This window comes from Oncorhynchus mykiss, chromosome 4 (assembly GCF_057628025.1).
Source record: "Oncorhynchus mykiss isolate SJ-2025 chromosome 4, ASM5762802v1, whole genome shotgun sequence".
Lineage (NCBI taxonomy): Eukaryota > Metazoa > Chordata > Actinopteri > Salmoniformes > Salmonidae > Oncorhynchus > Oncorhynchus mykiss.
Window position 1 is genome coordinate 36,579,480 of NC_143025.1, and position 25,972 is coordinate 36,605,451.

Sequence of the window (25,972 nt, forward strand, 5' to 3'; positions counted from 1 at the left end):
GATAAGAATTAAAGATAAAAGTAACAAGTAATTAAAGAGCAGCAGTAAAAAATAACAATATATACAGGGGGGTGCCGGTACAGAGTCAATGTGTGGGGGCACCGGTTAGTTGAGGTAGTATGTACATGTAGGTAGAGTTATTAAAGTGACTATGCATAGATGACAACAGAGAGTGGCAGTGGTGTGAAGAGGGTAGGGGGGGGGGGGGGGGGGGGGGGCAATGCAAATAGTCTGGGTAGCCATTTGACTAGATGTTCAGGAGTCTTATGGCTTTGGGGTTGAAGCTGTTAAGAAGCCTTTTGGACCTAGACTTGGCACTCCGGTACCGCTTGCCGTGCGGTAGCAGAGAGAACAGTCTATGATGAGGGTGGCTGGAGTCGTTGACAATTTGTAGGGCTTTCCTCTGATACCGCCTGGTATAGAGGTCCTGGATGGCAGGAAGCTTGGCCCCAGTGATGTACTGGGCCGTTCGCACTACCCTCTGTAGTGCCTTGCGGTCGGAGGCCGAGCAGTTGCCATACCAGGCAGTGATGCAACCAGCTCTCGATGATGCAGCTGTAGAACCTCAGGAGATCTGAGGACCCGTGCCAAATCTTTTCAGTCTCCTGTGGGGGAATAGGTTTTGTCGTGCCCGCTTTACGACTGTCTTGGTGTGCTTGTACCATGTTAGTTTGTTGGTGATGTGGACACCAAGAAACTTGAAGTTCTCAACCTGCTCCACTGCAGCCCCGTCGTGGGAGAATGGGGGAGTGCTCGGTCCTCTTTTTCCTGTTTTTCACAATCATCTCTTGATCACGTTGAGGGAGAGGTTGTTGTCCTGGCAGCACACAGCCTCACAAGAGTGATCAATGGAAACAGAATGTAACCTGAGCTCAATTTCGAGTCTCATAGCAAAGGGTCTGAATACTTACGTATCGGTATTTCTGCTTTTAATTTTTCTAAATTTGCAAAAATGTTTAACAACCTGTTTTCGCTTTTTTCATTATGGGGTATTGTGTGTAGATTGCTGAGGATTATTATTATTATTTTTAATCGGGCTGTAACGTAACAAAATGTGGAAAAAGTCAAGGGATCTGAATACTTTCTGAAGGCACTGTATATTCAACAGCTAAAAGCTAAATGCATGTAGGCTACAAGTGTAGGCCTACAAATCATGCTACTGTAGTGTGCTTGGGATTAGGAAGACTAATATTTGTCACTTACCCGTTCTGCTTCTCTGTGTGTGAAAAGCTCCGACATGCACTGGTTCCAATGAAAGAGAAACGAAACAACAGAGAACTGCAAATAAGCCCCGGAAATTTGCCGCATGCCCAAGTCATCTGGTGCGTCCTTTAATATAGGCTATGCACTGCTCTACCGAGCCATAAAACTGGGTGGGGACTGAATATACAGGCCTGTCCACTTTGCGTAAGTCAGTTCACCTATTGATATTGTCATTTTCACTAGGCTGGACTTTGGTCCCTCTGCCGTACCTGCCCTGCTAAGATATAGGATGTCCAAGCAGGGAACCCACATTTCAGGACGACTTTAATGATTAACACATACACAACTTCAAAGCAGAGTCAGAGCAGACAGACGCCATTACCAGTCACACCTTGAATTTCCCATCAATATTAAGCCAGGTGACTTTTGTTCTCTCGAATACATTCCTGTCTTCTTCAACATGTAGCAGGCGGGTGAGTTTCTGTCTCAGTCCCGTTTTGGTTTTCACCCTTTTCTTTCTTATTTGTTACTTAAAAAAAATATCTAACCTTTTTTAACTAGGCAAGACAGTTAAGAACAAATTCTTATTTACAATGACGGCCTTATCAGTCACTCCAAATGGGGTAATCCATGGTGACCAATGCAGAACAAACATGACTGATTCTCACTATCAATACCTCGCCCCGCCCTTCCTTTCCGCCCCTCTCTTTCTCTCTCTTGGCTGAGGTCACCCGTGCTCCCCGACAGTACCAAAATGAGGGAACCGACAGACAGAAAGGGGACATACAGACATGGGGACAGAAACTGCCACACCTGATTCAGTTAGTCAAAGGCTTGATGATTAGTTGACTTATTGAATCAGGTGTGTCAGTTTAGCGTTACATTTTTGGGGGGAATGTCTGGGGGGCCGAGGAGAGGGTTGGAAAACCCTGACGCTTTCTGACCTTGACTTAATTCCCTAATAATTCCAGCACCTTCACGCGTGAGAATACAATGAATAGTTAGTTCAATAGTTAAACAGCTCATAGTTAGTTAGTTAGCCCATAGTGCACGTCAGAGCAAAAACTAAACCATGAGGGTGAAGAAATTGTCCATAGAGCTCTGAGACCGGATGGTATGATTGTAGCATTGAAGGTCCCCAAGAACACAGTGGCCTCCATCAAATGTTTTATTTATAAAAATAAAAAAAACTTTTACCCCTTTTTCTCCCCAATTTTGTGATATCCAATTTGTAGTTACAGTCTTGTCCCATCGCTGCAACTCCTCTAAGGACTCGGGAGAGGCGAAGGTTGAGAGCCATACGTCCTCCAAAACACGAACCTTCCACTGCTTCTCGACACACTGCTCGTTTAACCCGGAAGTCAGCCGCACTGTGTCAAAGGAAATCCCAGCCTGCCAAACCCTCCACTAACTCGGACGACACTGGGCCAATTGTGCGCCGCCCCTTGGGTCTCCCAGTCATGGCCGTCTGTGACATAGCCTGGGATCGAACAAGGGTCTGTAGTTACGCCTCAAGCACTGCGATGCAGTGCCTAAGACTGCTGCGCCATGCAAGTTTGGAACCACCAAGACTCTTCCTAGAGCTGGCCGCCCGGCCAAACTGAGCAATCGGAGGAGAAGGGCCTTGGTCAGGGAAGTGACCAAGAACCCAATGGTCACTTTGACAGAGCTCCAGAGTTCTTCTGTGGAGATGGGAGAACCTTCAAGAAGGACAACCATCTCTGCAGCACTCCACCAATCAGGCTTTTATGGTAGAGTGGCCAGACGGAAGCCACTCAGTAAAAAGCACATGACAGACCATTTCGAGTTTTCGAAACGCACCTAAAGGACTCCCAGACCATGAAAAACATGATTCTCTGGTCTGATTAAACCAAGATTGAACTCTTTGGCCTGAATGCCAAGCATCATGTCTGGAGGAAACCTGACACCATCCCTACAGTGAAGCATGGTGATGGCAGCATCATGCTGTGGGGATGTTTTTCAGAGGCAGGAACTGGGAGACTAGTCAGAATCAAGGGAAAGATGAACAGAGCATAGTACAGGGAGATCCTTGATGAAAACCTTATCCAGAGCGCTCAGGACCTCAGACTGTGTTACGGTTTTCTTCAGGTGAAGGAGAGTCGGACCAAAATGCAGCGTGGTATTCTTGATACATGTTTAATGATAATGAAAAAACGAACAATACAAAAACAACAAACGTAACGTGAAAACCTATACAGCCTATCTGGTGACAACAAACACAGAGACAGGAACAATCACCCACGAAACACCCAAAGAATATGGCTGCCTAAATATGGTTCCCAATCAGAGACAACGATAAACACCTGCCTCTGATTGAGAACCACTCTAGACAGCCATAGACTATGCTAGATAACCCTACTAAGCCACAAACCCAATACCTAACAAAACCCCAGAACAAAACACACCACATACAAAAACCCATGTCACACCCTGGCCTGACCAAAATAATAAAGAAAACACAAAATACTAAGACCAGGGCGTGACAGAACCCCCCCCCCCCCCAAGGTGCGGACTCCCGACCGCACAACTAAATCCATAAGGGAGGGTCCGGGTGGGCGTCTGTCCACGGTGGCGGCTCCGGCTCGGGACGTGGACCCCACTCCAACCAAGTCTTAGTCCCTTTTCCTCGCGTCCTTAGATAGGCGACCCTCGCCGCCGACCTTGGCCTAGTAGTCCTCACCAAGGGCCCCACTGGACTGAGGGGCAGCTCGGGACTGAGGTAGCTCGGGACTGAGGGGTAGCTCGGGACTGAGGGGTAGCTCGGGACTGAGGGGTAGCTCGGCACTGAGAGGAAGCTCTGGCTGCTCCATGCAGACTGGCGGCTCTGGCTGCTCCATGCAGACTGGCGGCTCTGGCTGCTCCATGCAGACTGGCGGCTCTGGCTGCTCCATGCAGACTGGCGGCTCTGGCTGCTCCATGCAGACTGGCGGCTCTGGCTGCTCCATGCAGACTGGCGGCTCTGGCTGCTCCATGCAGACTGGCGGCTCTGGCTGCTCCATGCAGACTGGCAGCTCCTTGCAGACTGGCAGCTCCTTGCAGACTGGCAGCTCCTTGCAGACTGGCAGCTCCTTGCAGACTGGCAGTTCTATGCAGACTGGCAGTTCTATGCAGACTGGCTGTTCTGAACAGGCGGGAGACTCCGGCAGCGACTCCGGCAGCGCTGTAGAGGCGGAAGGCTCTGGCAGCGCTAAACAGGCGGGAGACTCCGGCAGCGCTGTAGAGGAGGAAGGCTCTGGCAGCGCTAGATAGGCGGGAGACTCCGGCAGCGCTGGAGAGGCCTGATGCGTGGTGCACTATAGGCCTGATGCGTGGTGCTGGCACTGGTGGTACCGGGCCGAGAACACGCACAGGAAGCCTGGTGCGGGGAGCTGCCACCGGAGGGCTGGTGCGTGGAGGTGGTACTGGATAGACCGGACCGTGCAGGCGCACTGGAGCTCTTGAGCACCGAGCCTGCCCAACCTTACCTGGCTCGATGCCCACTCTAGCCCGGCCGATACGAGGAGCTGGTATGTACCGCACCGGGCTATGCACCCGCACTGGAGACACCGTGCGCACCACAGCATAACACGGTGCCTGCCCGGTCTCTCTAGCCCCCCGGTAAGCACAGGAAGTTGGCGTAGGTCTCCTACCTGGCGTCGTCATACTCCCTGTGAGCCCCCCCCCAATACATTTTTGGGGCTGACTCCCGGGCTTCCTTGCCAACCGTGTTCCCTCGTATCGCCGGCTCCTCTCTCCGGCTGCCTCTGCTCTCCTAAGTGCCTCCACCTGTTCCCATGGGAGGCGATCTCTTCCAGCCAGTGTCTACTCCCAAGTGTAACAACCCTTGCCATCCAAGACGTCTTCCATGTCCATGTCCCTCCTTTCGCTGCTCCTGCTGCCGCTGCCTGTCACCACGCCGCTTGGTCCTGTTGTGGTGGGTGATTCTGTTACGGTTTTCTTCGGGTGAAGTAGAGTCGGACCAAAATGCAGCGTGGTAATTTTCATACATGTTTAATAATGAAGAAAAAAACGAACAATACAAAAACAACAACCGTAACGTGAAAACCTATACAGCCTATCTGGTGACAACAAACACAAAGACAGGAACAATCACCCACAAAACACCCAAAGAATATGGCTGCCTAAATATGGTTCCCAATCAGAGACAACGATAAACACCTGCCTCTGATTGAGAACCACTCTAGACAGCCATAGACTATGCTAGATAACCCTACTAAGCCACAAACCCAATACCTAACAAAACCCCAGAACAAAACACACCACATACAAAAACCCATGTCACACCCTGGCCTGACCAAAATAATAAAGAAAACACAAAATACTAAGACCAGGGCGTGACAGACTGGGGCGAAGGTTCACCTTCAAACAGGACAATGACGCTAATCACACAGTCATGACAACGTAGGAGCGGCTTCGGGGCAAGTCCCTGAATGTTCTTGAGTGGCCCAGCCAGAGCCCGGACATCTCTGGAGAGACCTGAAAATAGCTGTGCAGCAACGCTCCTCATCCAACCTGACAGAGTTTGTGAGGATCTGCAGAGAAAAATGGGAGAAACTCCCCAAATACAGGTGTGCCAAGCTTGTAGTGTCATACCGAAGATGACTCTAGGCTGTAATTGCTGCCAAAGGTACTTCAACAAAGTACTGAGTAAAGGGTCTGAATACTTATGTAAATGTGATATTTCTTTTTTTTTATATAGCAAAAAATGTTTTTAAAAAATAAGCTTTTTCCTTTGTCATTATGGGCCATTATGTGTCTCCCCTGAGATGTTCGATCGGTTTCAAGTCCGGCCTCTGGCTGGGCCACTCAAGGACATTTAGAGATAGGGCTGTGGGACCACAAAATTTTGTCAGCCGGTGATTGTCAAGCAAATAACTGTCTCATGGTAATTGACCGTTAACTAACATAAACACATTTAGCATCTCCTGGCTTCCACATATTTGGAACATCTACATATTAAAAAGTAATAAATCCATGTAATATAGCCTACATCGTCGCAATAAGTCCATAATTTATTTTTGACAGACAGGTCTAAAAAAGCATGATATGCAGAAAATGTAGTCTATTTCAGAACAACAGAATAGCATACTCTTGAGTTGTCCTTATGTTGGGTCCTGATCTGGCTATGCCAAATGGCTGTGGGCTACACTAGTTAATTTAGCTGACAATATTTGCTTACAATTCCGTGGCATTATTTTCTAGTATGAAGAATACAATTAAACAAAGCTGAAAAAAAATCTAAAATATTAGAGTGCGCGTCCATGCGGCTATTCTTTGTTGAGCGGTGAACAAAGTAATAGGTATTCCTATATGCTTAATTTAGAGTTACTAAATGTAACTTTAGTTGTTCTACAAATGTTGGGCTATATGTTTAGATTTTTAATACACTGTAAGGCTGCATGATGTGACTAATGATTATTTGAAAAAAGTCGCTTGAAAGGCATGAACTCTACTTTGTTTTTTTTTTGTGCTGGCTGTACATGTACATCAGTCACTCATTCACAAGTTGACAAGCACTTGATAATGCGTAGAATTTCACGTCGGCATTCACTTAAATTCACTTTTTAGGGTAAAGCCCCCTAAAAAAATCCATACCTTTTGCGGCCAGTGGAGGTTGTGCCCTTCTCCCTGAGTGCTGTGCTCTATCACATGATTGGGTCTTTCTCACATGCTACAAGTGATGACAGACACATCCGGGACGCAACTGCACGTGGCCTTATCCAATTCCGAAGTGCATATTGAAGATATTGGAATAATTGTCCACATTTAATTTTCATCAGCATAACAAAATGAGTCGGCCTAACGAACAGCAAAAGCAATAGCCTATGTCAATCTACTATCCCCCAGAGTACAAAGGTCGACCTATTCTATTCCTTGCGAGAAATAAATATTCCAAACATAGTCTGGGACAACAGTGGGATGCGATAGATCCCAAATTAATACAACCACGAGCATCAAAATACTCGTTTTACGCAATGTGGCTGACGCAACAGATCAGAATGTTTAGCTTAAAATGTTGACACACTATTAGGCTACTTATTCACACTGTAAGCGCATCAATGCGCACTTGGTAGTAGGCTAATGAGCGTGAATGTTCCATCAGCGGAAAACACCATTATCAAAAGTGAACGCAAATGTACTTATGCATGTAATGCTTTTATTATAAAGGTGAAAATGATCTCTCTCAAACTTGAAACTCACCACTGCTTGTGTATGCCAGTTAAATCCTACACCCCTTGTAAAGCAGATTAATGTGCTACATTTGAAGAAGTTATTTGGCCACTTTAGTTGTGATACAAACCTTATGAAAACATTTAAGCCTATGGGCTAGGCTACATGAGGTGCGACTAGGATTCGAAGGAAAAAAACGGGTGTCCCTTCCCACAGGAAGGTTAAGCAAATGAAGGCTAATGTGATTAGCATGAGGTTGTAAGTCACGTGAAAATTTCCCAGGACAAAAACACAGTTGAAGTCGGAAGTTTACATACACTTAGGTTGGAGTTATTAAAACTAGTTTTTCAACCACTCCACAAATTTCTTGTTAAACAAACTATAGTTTTGGCAAGTCGGTTAGGACATCTACTTTTTGCATGACACAAGTCATTTTTCCAACAATTGTTTACAGACAGAATATCACTTATAATTTACTGTATCACACATCCAGTGGGTCAGAAGTTTTCATACACTAAGCTGACTGTGCCTTTAGACAGAAAATGATGTCATGGCTTTAGAAGCTTGAGTCAATTGGAGGTGTACCTGTGGATGTATTTCAAGACCTACCTTCAAACTCAGTGTCTCTTTGCTTGACATCATGGGAAAATCAAAAGAAATCAGCCAAAACATTGTAGACCTCCACAAGTCTGGTTCATCCTTGGGAGCAATTTCCAAATGGCTGAAGGTACCACGTTCATCTGTGCAAACAATAGTACGCAAATATAAACACCATGGGACCATGCAGTCGTCATACCGCTCAGGAAGGAGACGTGTTCTATCTCCTAGAGATTAACGTACTTTGGTGCGAAAAGTGCTAATCAATCCCAGAACAGCAGCAAAGGACCTTGTGAAGATGCTGGAGGAAACAGGTACAAAAGTATCTATATCCACAGTAAAACGAGTCCTATATCGACATAACCTGAAAGGCCGCTCAGCAAGGAAGAAGCCACTGCTCCAAAACCACCAAAAGAAATCCAGACTATGGTTTGCAACTGCACATGGGGACAAAGATCATACTTTTGGGAGAAATGTCCTCTGTTCTGATGAAACAAAAAACTAACTGTTTGGCCATAATGACCATTGTTATGTTTGGAGGGAAAAGGGGGAGGCTTGCAAGCCGAAGAACACCATCCCAACCGTGAAGCACGGGGGTGGCAGCATCATGTTGTTGGGGGTGCTTTGCTGCAGGAGGGACTGGTGCACTTCACAAAATAGATGGCATCATGAGGGAGGAAAATGATGTGGATATATTGAAGCAACATCTCAAGACATCAGTCAGGAAGTTAAAGCTTGTTTGCAAATGGGTCTTCCAAATAGACAATGACCCCAAGCATACTTCCAAAGTTGTGGCAAAATGGCTTCAGGACAACAAAGTTAAGGTATTGGGGGTGGCCATCACAAAGCCCTGACTTCAAGCCTATAGAAAATGTGTTTGGCAGAACTGTAAAAGCGCGTCCAAGCAAGGGGTCTACAAACCGGACTCAGTTACAGCAGTTCTGTCAGGAGGAATGGGCCTAAATTTACCCAACTTATTGTGGGAAGCTTTTGGAAGGCTACCCTAAACGTTTGACCCAAGTTAAACGATTTAAAGGTAATGCTACCAAATACTAATTGAGTGTATGTAAACTTCTGATCCACTGGGAATGTGATGAAAGAAATAAAAATTGGTCCATATTCATGTCCTGCTAAGCATTCAAAGTAAAGTACAGATATTCAAAAAAACTACTTCAGTAGTACTTTAAATTATTTTTTTTACTACTTTACAACACTGATGTTAGTTTTACCACATAACATTCTTGTTGATTACCCAGTTCTCTTTTGAGTTAGCATTAAATAGTGTACACTCCCCTGTATTTTAGATTTTGACAAATATACATGATTTAGACATATCTGAATATCTACCATCTGTTTGATGCTAAAGAGCCCTGTACAGCTTATTTATATTTTCTGTGATTCCATAAAGGGTAGACAAGTTTCGAAGATGAAATAAATATGGATATTTTCTATCAATGGTGTTCTATATGGTCTTATGCTGAGCCACACTGTCTGCGTTTATGGCTGTGTTTACACAGGCAGCCCAATTCTATATATTTTCCACTAATTGGTCTTTTGACCAATCACATCAGATCTTTTTCAGAACCAATTAGTGAAAATGATATCAGAATTGGGCTGCCTGTGTAAACACAGCCATAGTCCTTTATCCGGCTTCAATACACTGGCAGTGGTGTTTGGCATGGTGGCTTGTGAAAGCTGAGACTGTTTATGCTTGTGGCGTATGGTCTTGTTTTGTAGGCATCTCTTTGTATTGTGTTTTGAGAATATGCAGAGAGAAGAATGAGGTGGCTGTGTCATTATTGTTCTAGTCTTGATTGTATAATCACAATCTTGTGCTCCATAATCGCAAGGTTTGTCCCCTCCGTCATGCTCTTGTACCCCAAATTCTGCCGCTTTGGTGTATATTTCAGCAGGGCACTGTGGAAGGACTCAAGTTTACCAGAGTTTTACAAAGAGAAAAGGTAAACATAGAAAATGGATAGACTAAATTGATTACATGGTCTGGAAGGTACTCTATGGTCACCAGCCAAGTTTCCGGGAGAGCACGATGGTCACCTTTTGATTAGGTACCCTGTGGTATTGGTATTTATTAAGCAAAAGCAGCAGCTACTTTTCTTGGAGTCCACACTGCTAGCCAGCTGAGAACTAACTAACCAATCATAGATGATTTATAGACATTCATCATTGCTACCAACACACGAACAGAGCGTGAGTAAGCTATATCGACAATTATATTTTTAGTAACAGAGTGTTTTCCAAACCAGGGTGGAATAGATGGCTACTAGATTGAGCTACTCTTATTTGCTAATATTAGCTAGCTTATGTTAGCTAATGTTAGTAAAAAATAGAACGAACAAACAAACATGTTTACTCTACTGAAGGTACCAGTCTAGCAGTGACTACCATGGCATAGGCAAAATTGATTGACAGTGTGTATCCAAAAGAAAGCTAGCTAGCTATTTGATTTAGCTAATGGCTTTCAGAGTTCAATACATGACTCTAATGTTAGCTAGCTAGCTAACTTACCTAGTCCAGCTAGGCTGGCATGCTAGCTAATGTTATGTTATCCCTAAACAAGAATCTTATGTTTTGTTGTGAAGGAAAAAAATAGGGTTTCGCATTACTTCTCTGCTATCGTCCAAATGAATTCCCCATCCATTGGATGGGGGTCCCGAGTGGCGCAGCAGTCTAAGGCACTGCATCTCAGTGCTAGAGATGTCACTACAGACCGGCCGCGATTGGGAGTCCCACAGGACAGCGCACAATTGGCCCAGCGCTGTCCGGGGTAGGCCATCATTGTAAATAAGAATTTGTTCTTAACTGACTTTGCCTGGTTAAATAAATACAAATCAGTTCACCCTGAAAATCCCTCTAACATTAGTCAAAAACAAATGTTTTCAAACAAATCTTGCCTAGAGAAGTTCTGAGATTACTGTGTGCTGGTTGTCCGAAGTAAACAACGCCATCATGCAAGTTTTTGGGCAGACCCATCTACCTAGCGGGGCGGTATCTGCATTAGCTATGAATGCTGGACTTTGTGGTTCACTATGAGCAGCCGAAAACACAGAAAGTCGAAACTTCCCGATTCTACCAGTGAAATTAAAATGCGCTCGTTCTAGCTTGTGGTTTCACTAATTTTGATGTTTCTGACCAAAAACGTAATGTTGTTAATATAGTAATGACTATATGTTGTGGCAGAACCAGGGTGAAATTCCCCCGTTAATCTTTGGTACTTCATTCAGCTGACTAATGTTAACTAGCAAGCATTTGATGTTGAGACACTACACTGTTAGACCTACTGTGTAAAATGTTCCCTTACCTCGGTTCTTTTAACCTGTTGAGTGTAGGGGCAATTATTTTGATGTTTGGATGAAAAACGTACCCAAATTAAACTGCCTATTTCTCAGGCCCAGAAGCTAGAATATGCATATAATTGTTGGATTAGGATAGAAAACACTCTAAAGTTTCCAAAACTGTCAAAATATTGTCTGTGAGTAAAAGAGAACTGATATTGCAGGCGAAAACCTTAGGTAAATCCAACTAGGAAGTGCCTCTTATTTTGAAAGCTCCCTGTTTCATTGCATGCCTTCCCTCCATTTAAAGGGATATCAACCAGATTCCTTTCCCTATGGCTTCCACATGGTGTGAACAGTCTTTATACATAGTTTCAGCCTTATATTCTGAAAAATGGGCGAGAACGATCACATCGCTTCAGTGGATGGCTGGGTGCAAGCAGAGTTTTGCATGCGCAACAGCTTGGAGCAGACATTTCTCTCTCTCTCCTATTGAAAAAGCTATGGTCCGGTTGAAATATTATTGATTGTTCATTGTAAAAACAACCTGAGGATTAATTATAAAAAACGTTTGACATGTTTCTACGAACTTTACGGATACTATTTGAAATTTTTGTCTGTCCCGCCGTGACCGCTCGAGCTTGTGGATTTCTCAATAAAACTCTCCAACCAAATTTAGGTATTTTGGATATAAAAATAATCTTTATGGAACAAAAGGAACATTTATTGTGTAACTGGGAGACTCGTGAGTGCAAACATCCGAAGATCATCAAAGGTAAGCAATTCATTTTATTGCTTTTCTGACTTTCGTGACCAATCTACTTTGCTGCTGGCTGTTTGTAATGTTTTGTCTGCTGAGAGAGATGTCCTTACATAAACGCTTGCTTTGCTATAGCTGTAATGCTTTTTTGAAATCTGACATGTCAGGTGGATTAACAACAAGCTAAGCTGTGTTTTGCTATATTGCACTTGTGATTTCATGAAAATTAAATATTTTTAGTAATTTAATTTGGCGCTCTGCAATTCAGAGGATGTTGACGAAAATGATCCCGCTAACGGGATGGGTGAGCCAAGAAGTTAAAGTCCTTCATAGTCGACTTTGTTGAAAGTCTTGTTGAAGTCTTCTCATTAAAATCACAGCTATTGAGGACAGACTTGATTTTTTTTAAGGCCCTCTAAAAATGTATGTTATTGTGGTTCAAGGCCCTCTCCTCTTCTCTCTATACACCAAGTCACTTGCCTCCGCCATATCCTCACGTTGTCTCTTCTATTATTGCTATGCAGATGACACTCAACTACTTTTCTCCTTCCCCCCTTCTGACACCCAGGTGGCGACACGCAGTGATGCATGTCGCCACCTGGGTTTCAAAAGTGGAAGGGGATCACTGCGTGCCTGGCAGATATCTCCGCTTGGATGTCAGACCACCACCTTAAGCTCAACCTTGACAAGCCAGAGCTGCCCCTTCCTCCCGGGGAAATCCTGCACACTCAAAGACCTTTCCATCATGGTTGACAACTCCACAGTGTCGCCCCCTAAGAGTGCAAAGAACTGTGGCGTGACCCTGGACAACACCCTGTCATTCTCTGCTAAATCAAAGCAGTGACTCATGCTTTACAACATCTGTTGAGGGCAACCCTACCACACACAGAAAGCGGCACAGGTCCTAATCCAGGCACTTGTCATCTCCTGCCTGGACTACTGCAATTCACTGTTGGCTGGGCTCCCCCTTGTGCCATCAAACCCCAGCAACTTGTCCAGAATGCTGCAGCCCTTCCCGAGATCACCCATGTCACCCTGTTTTTCCGCACACTCCACTGGCTTCCAGCCGAAGCTCGCATCCACTGCAAGACCATGGTGATTGATTACGGAGCAGCAAGAGGAACTGCCCCTCCCTACCTTCAGGTTATGCTCAAACGCTACACCCCAACATGAGCACTCCATTCTGCCACCTCTAGTCTCTTGGCCTTCCCACTGTTATGGGAAGGTAGCTCCCACTCAGTCAAGCCAGTCCAAGCTCTTCTCGGTCCTGGCACCCCAATGGTGGAACCAGCTTCCCCCCTGAAGCTAGGACAGTAGAAACCCTACCTCTTCAAAGAGTATTTTAAATAATTTCCCTCCTCTCCTCGACCCCCCCCCCCAACACTTTCACTTGACCCCCTCCCTTTTTAACTCTGACTTTGCTGATAACTACTTTATTGAGGAAAAGTGTACTTACTATGCCTGTGATGTGTGGTTGTCCCAACTAGCTATTTTAAGATTAGTGCACTAACTGTAAATCGTTCTGGATAAGAGCGTCTGCTAAACGACTAAAAAGTAAACTGACACTGAAATTTTAATATCCCCACCTCAACATGAGTTGTACTAGCTAGTTGGTCAAGTTTGTACTGACATGACACTATGATGTCTCCTCTTTCCAAACGCGAGTGTCACGCAGTTTACACCAAAAAAAATTAAAAATACGTTAATGCACAATAATCGGTGTGCACGATCCCAGAAGTCCTTGTTAATTTGTAATTGGGAGTGTCCAATCCCGGAAATACTTGTGTCAGTGCGTAATCAGGAGTATAAGGGATCGGCACACAAATTTGAGAAATTACAGCTTACCTCCTGCTCAAATTTCAAAATATGTGTACGTACAGTTTGGAAAATACCCGGAAACACTTTTTGATTTGTAATAATGTGATTACGGTGTATGTTTTCTCAAACGATGCATACTGATAATGGGGGACGGCTAGTTAATCAGCTCCTGATAGATGTACAGTGCCTTGCGAAAGTATTCGCCCCCCTTGAACTTTGCAACCTTTTGCCACATTTCAGGCTTCAAACATAAAGATATAAAACTGTATTTTTTTGTGAAGAATCAACAACAAGTGGGACACAATCATGAAGTGGAACAACATTTATTGGATATTTCAAACTTTTTTAACAAATCAAAAACTGAAAAATTGGGCGTGCAAAATTATTCAGCCCCCTTAAGTTAATACTTTGTAGCGCCACCTTTTGCTGCGATTACAGCTGTAAGTCGCTTGGGGTATGTCTCTATCAGTTTTGCACATCGAGAGACTGAAATTGTTTCCCATTCCTCCTTGCAAAACAGCGCGAGCTCAGTGAGGTTGGATGGAGAGCATTTGTGAACAGCAGATTTCAGTTCTTTCCACAGATTCTCGATTGGATTCAGGTCTGGACTTTGACTTGGCCATTCTAACACCTGGATATGTTAATTTTTGAACCATTCCATTGTAGATTTTGCTTTATGTTTTGGATCATTGTCTTGTTGGAAGACAAATCTCCGTCCCAGTCTCAGGTCTTTTGCAGACTCCATCAGGTTTTCTTCCAGAATGGTCCTGTATTTGGCTCCATCCATCTTCCCATCAATTTTAACCATCTTCCCTGTCCCTGCTGAAGAAAAGCAGGCCCAAACCATGATGCTGCCACCACCATGTTTGACAGTGTGGATGGTGTGTTCAGGGTGATGAGCTGTGTTGCTTTTACGCCAAACATAACGTTTTGCATTGTTGCCAAAAAGTTCAATTTTGGTTTCATCTGACCAGAGCACCTTCTTCCACATGTTTGGTGTGTTTCCCAGGTGGCTTGTGGCAAACTTTAAACGACACTTTTTATGGATATCTTTAAGAAATGGCTTTCTTCTTGCCACTCTTCCATAAAGGCCAGATTTGTGCAATATACGACTGATTGTTGTCCTATGGACAGAGTCTCCCACCTCAGCTGTAGATGTCTGCAGTTCATCCAGAGTGATCATGGGCCTCTTGGCTGCATCTCTGATCAGTCTTCTCCTTGTATGAGCTGAAAGTTTAGAGGGACGGCCAGGTCTTGGTAGATTTGCAGTGGTCTGATACTCCTTCCATTTCAATATTATCGCTTGCACAGTGCTCCTTGGGATGTTTAAAGCTTGGGAAATCTTTTTGTATCCAAATCCGGCTTTAAACTTCTTCACAACAGTATCTCGGACCTGCCTGGTGTGTTCCTTGTTCTTCATGATGCTCTCTGCGCTTTTAACGGACCTCTGAGACTATCACAGTGCAGGTGCATTTATACGGAGACTTGATTACACACAGGTGGATTGTATTTATCATCATTAGTCATTTAGGTCAACATTGGATCATTCAGAGATCCTCACTGAACTTCTGGAGAGAGTTTGCTGCACTGAATGTAAAGGGGCTGAATAATTTTGCACGCCCAATTTTTCAGTTGTTGATTTGTTATAAAAGTTTGAAATATCCAATAAATGTCGTTCCACTTCATGATTGTGTCCCACTTGTTGTTGATTCTTCACAAAAAAATACAGTTTTATATCTTTATGTTTGAAGCCTGAAATGTGGCAAAAGGTCGCAAAGTTCAAGGGGGCCGAATACTTTCGCAAGGCACTGTAGTGTATGTTGCTAGCCTGATCCCAGTTCTGTTTTACACTGTCTGTACTTGTGACAAGGAGTGACATTACCAAAACATCTGCAATCAGTCTACTAGTATGTTACTAGGGATATAAGTGAAAATTCAACAGGCTTTAACACATGTCCATTCTCAAATAATGTTTGACCTTTTAAAACAGTCCTCATTGCTAGTATGACTTATCCATGAACCTTCTGAGTTACATACAGTTCAGGCCTGTCAGGAAGACAGCTTATCCTGGAAAGCACAAGGGATTCTACCTTGTTTAAGTTATTTATCTACCAACGTCCTCTAACACAGGATGTTTACACACACACACACACACACACACACACACACACACACACACACACACACACACACACACACACACACACACACACACACACACACAGTAGAGATGACAGGAAAGATATGAAGAGATTGAAGCAAAGGGCAGTGTGCTAGGGCCAGAACATGTCATATTTATTTGCTGAATAGGGTTAAGGTGCTGTGTGTACATTTCTTTGGGAAATGATGGTGGCTGGAATTTTGGCATTTGTGGAAGCGGCAAACCCTAGTCCCTGCATGCATGCACAAAAGATTACACATGATGGTCAGACAGCTTTCATGCTCAGACTCAGCCCACTGTATCCAACACACACGCACACATGTGCATGGGCGCACACACACATACACACGCACACAGACACACACGCACACACAAACAGCTGTGACCTTCTGAGGGATCCCACAGGAATCTGTCCTATTAAACTGCTAGTAAACTGTGTCAGGTTATACTGTTTATCATCTGTCAACACACAGACACACGCACACACACACACACACTCATTCAAATGTAGTGATTTATCTATCGCAGTTTACACACCATCTCAGGCTATGCGTGCTTCCAGAATACCCTACAGTTTATATGGAGATCTATAAATTGCTCTAACTAATTGTAGGTTACACAGCCCAGGACAGACCATCCCTTTGAAGGCCACAATGTCTTCTGCTGCTGGTGCCTCTTGCCTTTACATATTTGCTGTGGCCTAGGTCGGTCTAGCAGTCTTAAGCTGCTATCTCTGGAATACTGCATTATGGGTTTTAAACCTACAGCCTACTGCTATTTCAACACCTCTTGCCACTATCTTTCCTCTTCAGCTATCCTATCCAATAAACAGAAAATACAAGAGGAGTGGGCCTTCAGAAAACAAAGAGAATTGCTATCTCAGAGCTGGACAACAAGGTTATAGGACTCCCTCCAATTAGTGTTCTATGATGACCTGTATCATTTACAGTAAGTTCTCCAGAGAAATGTAACCCATCAGTCATAGCAGCCCGCTAGGACTTGACTTCAAAAGGATTTAGAATACAAACTTGAAAACACAAGACGTATCATTCAATAAAAACGAAAGGCTCTATTAAATCTGTAAAGCTGAAGCATTATAGATTCCTCAATAGAAAATGTAAAGTTAGTTTCCGATTGAGCCGACATATGTAGCAGCATTCACCGTGAATGCAGTTTCTCCGCTAAAGAGGAAACCTTGCCTTGAAATTTCAATCACGCTGTATAGCCTTAACTTCCGCAATGTGGATTGAATAGAGCCCGAAGAGTTTTATCCCATTTGTTTACAGAACATGTCATGGGGTTGTTAAATGACAGACATGTACAGTGGGGCAAAAAAAGTATTTAGTCAGCCACCAATTGTGCAAGTTCTCCCACTTAAAAAGATGAGAGAGGCCTGTCATTTTCATCATAGGTACACTTCAACTATGACAGACAAAATGAGAAAAAAAATCCAGAAAATCACATTGTAGGATTTTTAATGAATTTATTTGCAAATTATGGTGGAAAATAAGTATTTGGTCAATAACAAAAGTTTATCTCAATACTTTGTTATATACTTTGTTGGCAATGACAGAGGTCAAACGTTTTCTGTAAGTCTTCACAAGGTTTTCACACACTGTTGCTGGTATTATGGCCCATTCCTCCATGCAGATCTCCTCTAGAGACCATATGACATTCTCCCAATCTTCTGGATCATCCAAATGCTCTCTAGTCATAGTTGAAGTGTACCTATGATGAAAATTACAGGCCTCTCTCATCTTTTTAAGTGGGAGAACTTGCACAATTGGTGGCTGACTAAATACTTTTTTGCCCCACTGTATTTGTTTGAAATCACTAGATGGTTTAATTTCAGAGAGACAAACAATCATGTTTTGTTGCAAAACGCTATATATCCACCTCACTCTCAAAGAAAAAAGTAGCACGGTTTTACACAGTCAAATGTGACTATGCAAATTATATATTTATATTAAAATATTTATTTAAAAATAAATATCTTTTTTTTTATCAATACAGTAATATGAGATCTGTATGTAAAATACACAGGAGAACATTCCATTCCAGCTAAACAATAGATACATAGCATCTTGTAGCAAACCCCATTTTAATTCACATCTAAAATCTAATAATAGAAAAAATATATATATCATATTTTACAGACACATTAAGCATTAATTTCTTATGAAAAAACACAAACGTGAAAAATGTGTCTATATTGAGTTTTGGAAAATCAACCATTCAAACATAAGACGTATCCTCCCTATCATACATAGATGTGTAATTCAGGCCAAATTCAGGCAGTGCAGCCTATGATAAACTTGACACCTTAGGGGACCTCTATCCCAGCCAGCAACAAACGTTCCCACAACTTTAGAGAACGTTCCCTTAAGAGTCTCATTAGGTCATTACCTAACGTTTTCCTAGAAAGTTCCAGTGATGTGCAAGGAATGTTTCCAAGAGACCATTCCCTAAATGTCAAACAAAACTTACACAGACCATGGTTACTATCTTCTCGGAATATTCAGTATTAATATTCTACACGTTTCAATGGAACAATGCAAGAATATTCCAGTTTTCTGAGGGTTAGGAGAATAGTTCAACGTCACACAGAATATGGTTTCAGAATATAAGACATTAATGTTCTAGACACGTTTCATGGGAATATGGCAAAAACATCCCTGTGTCCAATGACATTTAAAACAGGATGTTCTGTCATGGTCCCCTTGAGGTTTTTGTCTAGTTCCCAGTTTGTTCCGGGGACATCCCTAAAGACTTTTTAGGAAGTTGCCTGATTGTCCCAAAGAGATGCTATCCCCCAAGAAACTACCTGCTTCTTTACACACCTCTTGTTACTGTTGCAGAGCCCATCAGTGCCCTGATTGTAACGGATCTCGTCCTCCTCTTCTCAGGAGGAGTAGCGAGAAGGATCGGAGGACCAATGCGCAGCGTGGTAAGTGTCCATAATGTTTAATCAAAACACAACAGAACATTGGAACAAAACAATAAAAGTGAATAAACGAAACAGTCACGTGTGGCAACAAGCACTGACACGGAAGACAAACAACCCCAACTCAAAAGTGAAACCAGGCTACCTAAGTATGATTCTCAATCAGGGACAACAATTGACAACTGCCTCGGATTGAGAACCATACTAGGCCGAACACAGAAATCCCAAATTATAGAAAAACGAACATAGACAACCCACCCAACTCACACCCTGACCATACTAAAACAAAGACATAACAAAGGAACTAAGGTCAGAACGTGACACTGATTGGTGAACCACTGATCCGTTTACAGCTCACCCCCACACACAGTGCTCTCAACATACTGCACAATGTTTCAACTTGCATACGTGATTCCATTATGCTTGTTTATTTATACAGTAATTATTATTCACAACTCTAGTTTCACAGCAATCTGATCTTCCTGCTACGCCACCATGTCTGCATCAGGTATCAGTTAATCTGACTATTTTCTCATCATTTATTTAATTTACTTAGTACAGCAATTTTAGGGTTTTCTATATACAGTAGTTGCCTAATTTTGGTGGGGCATTTTCATATGTTTTAATGTTACTTCTTAATCACTATGATAAATGAAATACTTTTTCTTGAGTGTAATTTTAACAGAGCTGAGATTTATTTCAAAGTGCAAAGTGTAGCAATACATTAACAGGAAGCTCGGAATGCTGTGAACCAAGAGGTTGTGAGTTCAAATCCCAGGAGAAGACATGTTGAATAATAATCACTGTATAAATGAACAATGGAATCATGTGTGCCAAATAATGTATGTCAGATGAAAGAACTGTGTGTGGGCGTCCCTAACCATGCCAACAGACAACGTGCTGTGAATGGATTACTCAAATCCAATTTTATTGGTCACATACACATATTTAGCAGACATTATTGCGGGTGCTTGTGTTCCTAGCTCCAACTGTGCAGTAGTATCTAACAAATTACAACAATACACACACATCTTAAAGTAAAAGAATGGAATTAATAAATGCCTTTTGTAAGGGCGTTCGTCTGTAGGAGGAGGAGAAGCGGACCAAAGCGCAGCGTGGTGGTTATTCATATTTTAATAAATCACTACACATGAACAAACTAACGAAAACAAGAAATGTGAGAACGCAAAACAGTCCTATCCTGTGACGACAAACACAGTGACAGGAACAATCACCCACAAACACAGTGAAACCCAGGCTACCTAAGTATGATTCTCAATCAGAGACAACTAATGACACCTGCCTCTGATTGAGAACCATACTAGGCCGAAAACATAGAAATGCCCCAAAACATAGAAAAACAAACATAGACTGCCCACCCAACTCACGCCCTGACCATACTAAATAAATACAAAACAGAAATAGAGGTCAGAACGTGACAGTACCCCCCCCCCAAAGGTGCGGACTCCGGCCGCAAAACCTTGACCTATAGGGGAGGGTCTGGGTGGGCGTCTGTCCGCGGTGGCGGCTCTGGCGCGGGACGCGGACCCCACTTCACCATTGTCTTAGTCCGCCTTATTGTCCGCCTCCCTGGCTTACTCACCATGGCCACCCCTCTCAATGACCCCACTGGACAGAGGGGCTGCTCGGGACAGAGGGGCAGCTCGGGACAGAGGTGAAGCAGCTGCTCGGGACAGAGGGACAACTGCTCGGGACAGAGGGGCAGCTGCTCGGGACAGAGGGGCGATAGCAGCTCGGGACAGAGGGGCGATAGCTGCTCGGGACAGAGGGGCGATAGCTGCTCGGGACAGAGGGGCGGCAGCTGCTCGGGACAGAGGGGCGGCAGCTGCTCGGGACAGAGGGGCGGCAGCTGCTCGGGACAGAGGGGCGGCAGCTGCTCGGGACAGAGGGGCAGCTGCTCGGGACAGAGGGACAGCTGCTCGGGACAGAGGGACAGCTGCTCGGGACAGAGGGACAGCTGCTCGGGACAGAGGGACAGCTGCTCGGGACAGAGGGACAGCTGCTCGGGACAGAGGGGCGGCAGCAGCTTGGGACAGAGGGGCGACAGCTGCTCTGGACAGAGGGGCAGCTGCTCGGGCGGCCCCTGGCTGACTGACGGCACTGGCGGCCCCTGGCTTACTGGCGGCCCCTGGCTGACTGGCGGCACTGGCGGCCCCTGGCTTACTGGCGGCCCCTGGCTTACTGGCGGCCCCTGGCGGCCCCTGGCTGACTGGCGGCCCCTGGCTGACTGGCGGCACTGGCGGCCCCTGGCTGACTGGCGGCACTGGCGGCCCCTGGCTTACTGGCGGCCCCTGGCTGACTGGCGGCACTGGCGGCCCCTGGCTTACTGGCGGCCCCTGGCTTACTGGCGGCACTGGCGGCCCCTGGCTGACTGGCGGCACTGGCGGCCCCTGGCTGACTGGCGGCACTGGCGGCCCCTGGCTTACTGGCGGCCCCTGGCTGACTGGCGGCACTGGCGGCCCCTGGCTGACTGGCGGCACTGGCGGCCCCTGGCTTACTGGCGGCCCCTGGCTGACTGGCGGCACTGGCGGCCCCTGGCTTACTGGCGGCCCCTGGCTTACTGGCGGCACTGGCGGCCCCTGGCTGACTGGCGGCACTGGCGGCCCCTGGCTTACTGGCGGCCCCTGGCTGACTGGCGGCACTGGCGGCCCCTGGCTGACTGGCGGCACTGGCGGCCCCTGGCTGACTGGCGGCACTGGCGGCCCCTGGCTGACTGGCGGCACTGGCGGCCCCTGGCTGACGGGCGGCACTGGCGGCTCCTGGCAGACGGGCGGCACTGGCGGCTCCTGGCAGACGGGCGGCACTGGCGGCTCCTGGCAGACGGGCGGCACTGGCGGCTCCTGGCAGACGGGCGGCACTGGCGGCGCTGGGCAGACGGGCGGCGCTGGCGGCGCTGGGCAGACGGGCGGCGCTGGCGGCGCTGGGCAGACGGACGGCGCTGGCGCCGCTGGGCAGACGGACGGCGCTGGCGCCGCTGGGCAGACGGACGGCGCTGGCGCCGCTGGGCAGACGGACGGCGCTGGCGCCGCTGGGCAGACGGACGGCGCTGGCGCCGCTGGGCAGACGGACGGCGCTGGCGCCGCTGGGCAGACGGGTGGCGTTGGCGGCGCTGGGCAGACGGGAGGCTCAGCTGGCGCGGGGCAGACGGGAAGCTCCGGCAACGCTGGAGAAGAGGAAGGCCCTGGTAGCGCCGGAGAGGCGGGAGGCTCCGGCAGAGGCGCCGGACAGGCGGGAGGCTCCGGCAGAGGCGCCGGACAGGCGGGAGGCTCCGGCAGCGGCGCCGGACAGGCGGGAGGCTCCGGCAGAGGCGCCGGACAGGCGGGAGGCTCCGGCAGCGGCGCCGGACAGGCGGGAGGCTCCGGCAGCGGCGCCGGACAGGCGGGAGGCTCCGGCAGCGGCGCCGGACAGGCGGGAGGCTCCGGCAGCGGCGCCGGACAGGCGGGAGGCTCCGGCAGAGGCGCCGGACAGGCGGGAGGCTCCGGCAGCGGCGCCGGACAGGCGGGAGGCTCCGGCAGCGGCGCCGGACAGGCGGGAGGCTCCGGCAGAGGCGCCGGACAGGCGGGAGGCTCCGGCAGCGGCGCCGGACAGGCGAGAGGCTCCGGCAGAGGCGCCGGACAGGTGGGAGGCTCCGGCAGCGCTGGAGAGGAGGAAGCCCCTGTAAGGATGGGCCGGAGAGACAGCCTGGTACGGGGGGCTGCCACCGGAGGGCTGGTGCGTGGAGGTGGTGACGGATAGACCGGACCGTGAAGGCGTACTGGAGATCTTGAGAGCAGGGCTGGCACCAACCGCCCTGGCTGGATCTTCACCCTAGCCCGGCAGATGTGGGGAGCTGGGATGTAGCGCACCGGGCTAAGCACGCGTACTGGGGACACCGTGCGCACAACTGCATAACACGGTGCCTGACCAGCACCACGCCCGCCACAGTTAGCACTGCTAGGAGCACCGTAGTGCTGAGATGGCACAGGACGTGCAAGGCTAGGGAGATGCACAGGAGGCCTGGTGCGTGAGGCTGGCACAGTCTTCACCAGACCCCTCGCACGCACCTCAGGATGAGTATGGAGAGCTGACCCCGGTGCCATTAAATCCCTGACACGCTCCGTCGGGCGAATGTCGTGCCTCATGCACCAAACCAGCAAGTCCCTCATATCACTCTCCTCCAATTTCCCCATTAACTCCTTCACAGTCTCTGCTTCGCTCACCTCCAACACCAGCTCTGGTTCTGAGCTCCTCCTTGGCTCCTCACGATAAACGGGGGGAGTTGGCTCAGGTCTGACTCCTGACTCCTGACTGAATTTTTGGGGGTGACTCTCGGGCTTCCATCCGCTCTGCCGTGCTAGTTCCTCATAATGCCGCCTCTCTGCTTTTGCTGCCTCCAGCTCGGCCTTGGGGCGGCAATATTCTCCTGGCTCTGCCCAGGGTCCTTTCCCGTCTAGAATCTCCTCCCAAGTCCATCTCTCCAAGTAGTGCAGCCTCCCCCACTGCTGATTTTGCTGCTGCTGCTGTTGCTCCTCCTGCTGCTGCTTTTGCTGCTGCTGCTGTTGCTCCTGCTGCACCAGTCGCTTCTCCTGCTGCTGCTGTTGCTGCTGCCTCTGTTTACCACGCCGCTTGGTCCTTGGTAGGTGGGTGATTCTGTAAGGGCGTTCGTCTGTAGGAGGAGGAGAAGCGGACCAAAGCGCAGCGTGGTGGTTATTCATATTTTAATAAATCACTACACATGAACAAACTAACGAAAACAAGAAATGTGAGAACGCAAAACAGTCCTATCCTGTGACGACAAACACAGTGACAGGAACAATCACCCACAAACACAGTGAAACCCAGGCTACCTAAGTATGATTCTCAATCAGAGACAACTAATGACACCTGCCTCTGATTGAGAACCATACTAGGCCGAAAACATAGAAATGCCCCAAAACATAGAAAAACAAACATAGACTGCCCACCCAACTCACGCCCTGACCATACTAAATAAATACAAAACAGAAATAGAGGTCAGAACGTGACACCTTTGGCTTCAGGGCACCTGTAAAAGCACATGTTCAACTTCATAAAAATCGCGTTTTCCCATCTCAAGCGGTTAAATAAAAAACAAACTATAGTAAGTGCCTATTATATAAAATATATAAATAAAGTAACAGGGTTGACCATAATAGGGTCGACGATTTAAATCCCCTTGTGACAGGAGGAATGGATGCTTGTTGTGTGCAACAGGGAGTGGCAATTGAATTTAATCTTCACAAAACCTTTTTTTTTAACGTTGTTACAACATTTCTAGCCTGTCTATCTATGAGTACCAGGGTTGACGTGTTATCCTCGACTGGCTCAGTTTTCTACCACAAAACACCAGAACATTTCCTAAAATAGTAGAACCAGCTCACCTGCTTTTACGCTATGGTTTGACTATTAGATGTTCAGTGTTTCTTCTGAAAATGTATTTTAGGAGTACTTTTTCCATGTTAAAAAGAGTTCAGCTCACGTTCAAAGGTTAACCTTAAAATGAGGGACAGACGTAAATGAATCACTAATCACATGAAATAAATAATCATCTTCAGAAATGACTTTGTCAAAGAAACCAAATAACCATGGCTTTACAATGATTTGTAACCATGGCTTTACAGTGAACACTTGGAGAAATGTTGGGGTTAAGTGGGTGCAAATCTTCAAAGAAGTGACACAGGGTTGATGGAGGGACATGTCAAAATGCTGAATTTTGGCACTTTAGCAATCCAGCTAGTACCAAAGGTTCCAAGAACTATATGTTTCTTAGATCTTGGTATTTCTTGGAATTTCGTTACATTAACGAAACGTTTCCTAAAAGTTGAAACATGGTTAAATGTAATAAATGTTTTGGTAAATGCTCTAGCATCTGTTCTCCAACAGATGTGACATTGGGAGTGTTCTCAAATAGTTCAGAGAACGTTAAGAAACAACGTTCTTATGTGGGTACTTCAGCATAATGTTTCCTTGTTATATAAATATTCATACACATAGCTCATATAAACAAAGACATTCCGTCGTAAGAACACATACACCCAGCCATAAGACTGACCCCCTCTTCCTTATATAAACACACATCTCATCTCCCTCTAACTGGCCGGTCCCAAGAGCAAAGCACTTTTGCTGTGCACCAATGGGGCCCGCTCTGGCTAGAGCAAGGCCCGCCTCCAACCCTCCGACCAGTCAAGAAGACCGAAACGACAAGACTCCACCTACTTTATTCTATGTATAAAAATGTATGTAACCATTGTATAGGCCTCTTTTTCACCTGGCTCCTTGCCGAGTTATGTGAACTAGGTCCGTGCACGTAAAACTGCGGGACAAGATATCTCTGACTCATTAAAACTGTCTTTCGTTACAACTGAAATCCACTCTGTCCAGCGTCCGTGATTTGGTCTCAACTCTCCAGTATTTGAACACTAACATCCTACAGGTTTCCTCGTGGTTCTATTTAAAGTCATGTTCTCAAATTGTTCAGAGAACGTTAAGAAACAATAGTCTTCTGTGGGAATTTCAGTACTTCATTCCACACAAGTTCCCATGTTGTTCTATTTAATGTCCCATTTTACATATTTTTATTCTGGGAATGTAAAAAACAATGAAACAATGTGTGACTTCAGCAATGGTCTCAGAACTTTCAGAGACTATACAGTTCTCCTTTATGTCATTTCTTGGCAATATACTGGGAATGTAAAAAAAACAAGAATTCTACACATTAACATCAATAGGCTCTCAATTCCGTTCTCAGAACATGGAGGAAAAGTTCCATAGAAACCACAAGAAAACTTTAGTAACGTTCAGAAAACGTTCTAAGAATGTTATTTAAAAACATATTCATTCAATTCTCAGCGTCAACAGGGGGTGTATTCATTATGTTTTGCAACGGGAACCATTTACCGTTTTAAGAACCAAACAGAAGAAATTAGAGCAAACAGAACAAAAGAGGTAGGAACCTACCTGCATTTATCCAATAGAAACTCTTGTAG

The 25,972-nt window shown here is 46.1% G+C and overlaps 1 protein-coding gene across 2 annotated transcripts in view; it reads right to left on the reverse strand.

The window, feature by feature from the left end:
* Positions 1-25,972, reverse strand: part of LOC110521753 (leukocyte elastase inhibitor) — a 45,571-nt gene that overhangs the window by 13,633 nt on the left and 5,966 nt on the right. The window contains exon 1 of one of the 2 annotated variants that reach the window (XM_021599592.3): positions 1,204-1,524. The exons of the other annotated variant lie outside the window; for it this stretch is intronic. Within the exon in view, the coding sequence (XP_021455267.1) occupies positions 1,204-1,308 (105 nt within the window). The 5' untranslated portion in view covers positions 1,309-1,524. Of the gene's footprint in view, positions 1-1,203; positions 1,525-25,972 lie in introns of those variants that run through there. 2 annotated transcript variants of the gene reach the window in all.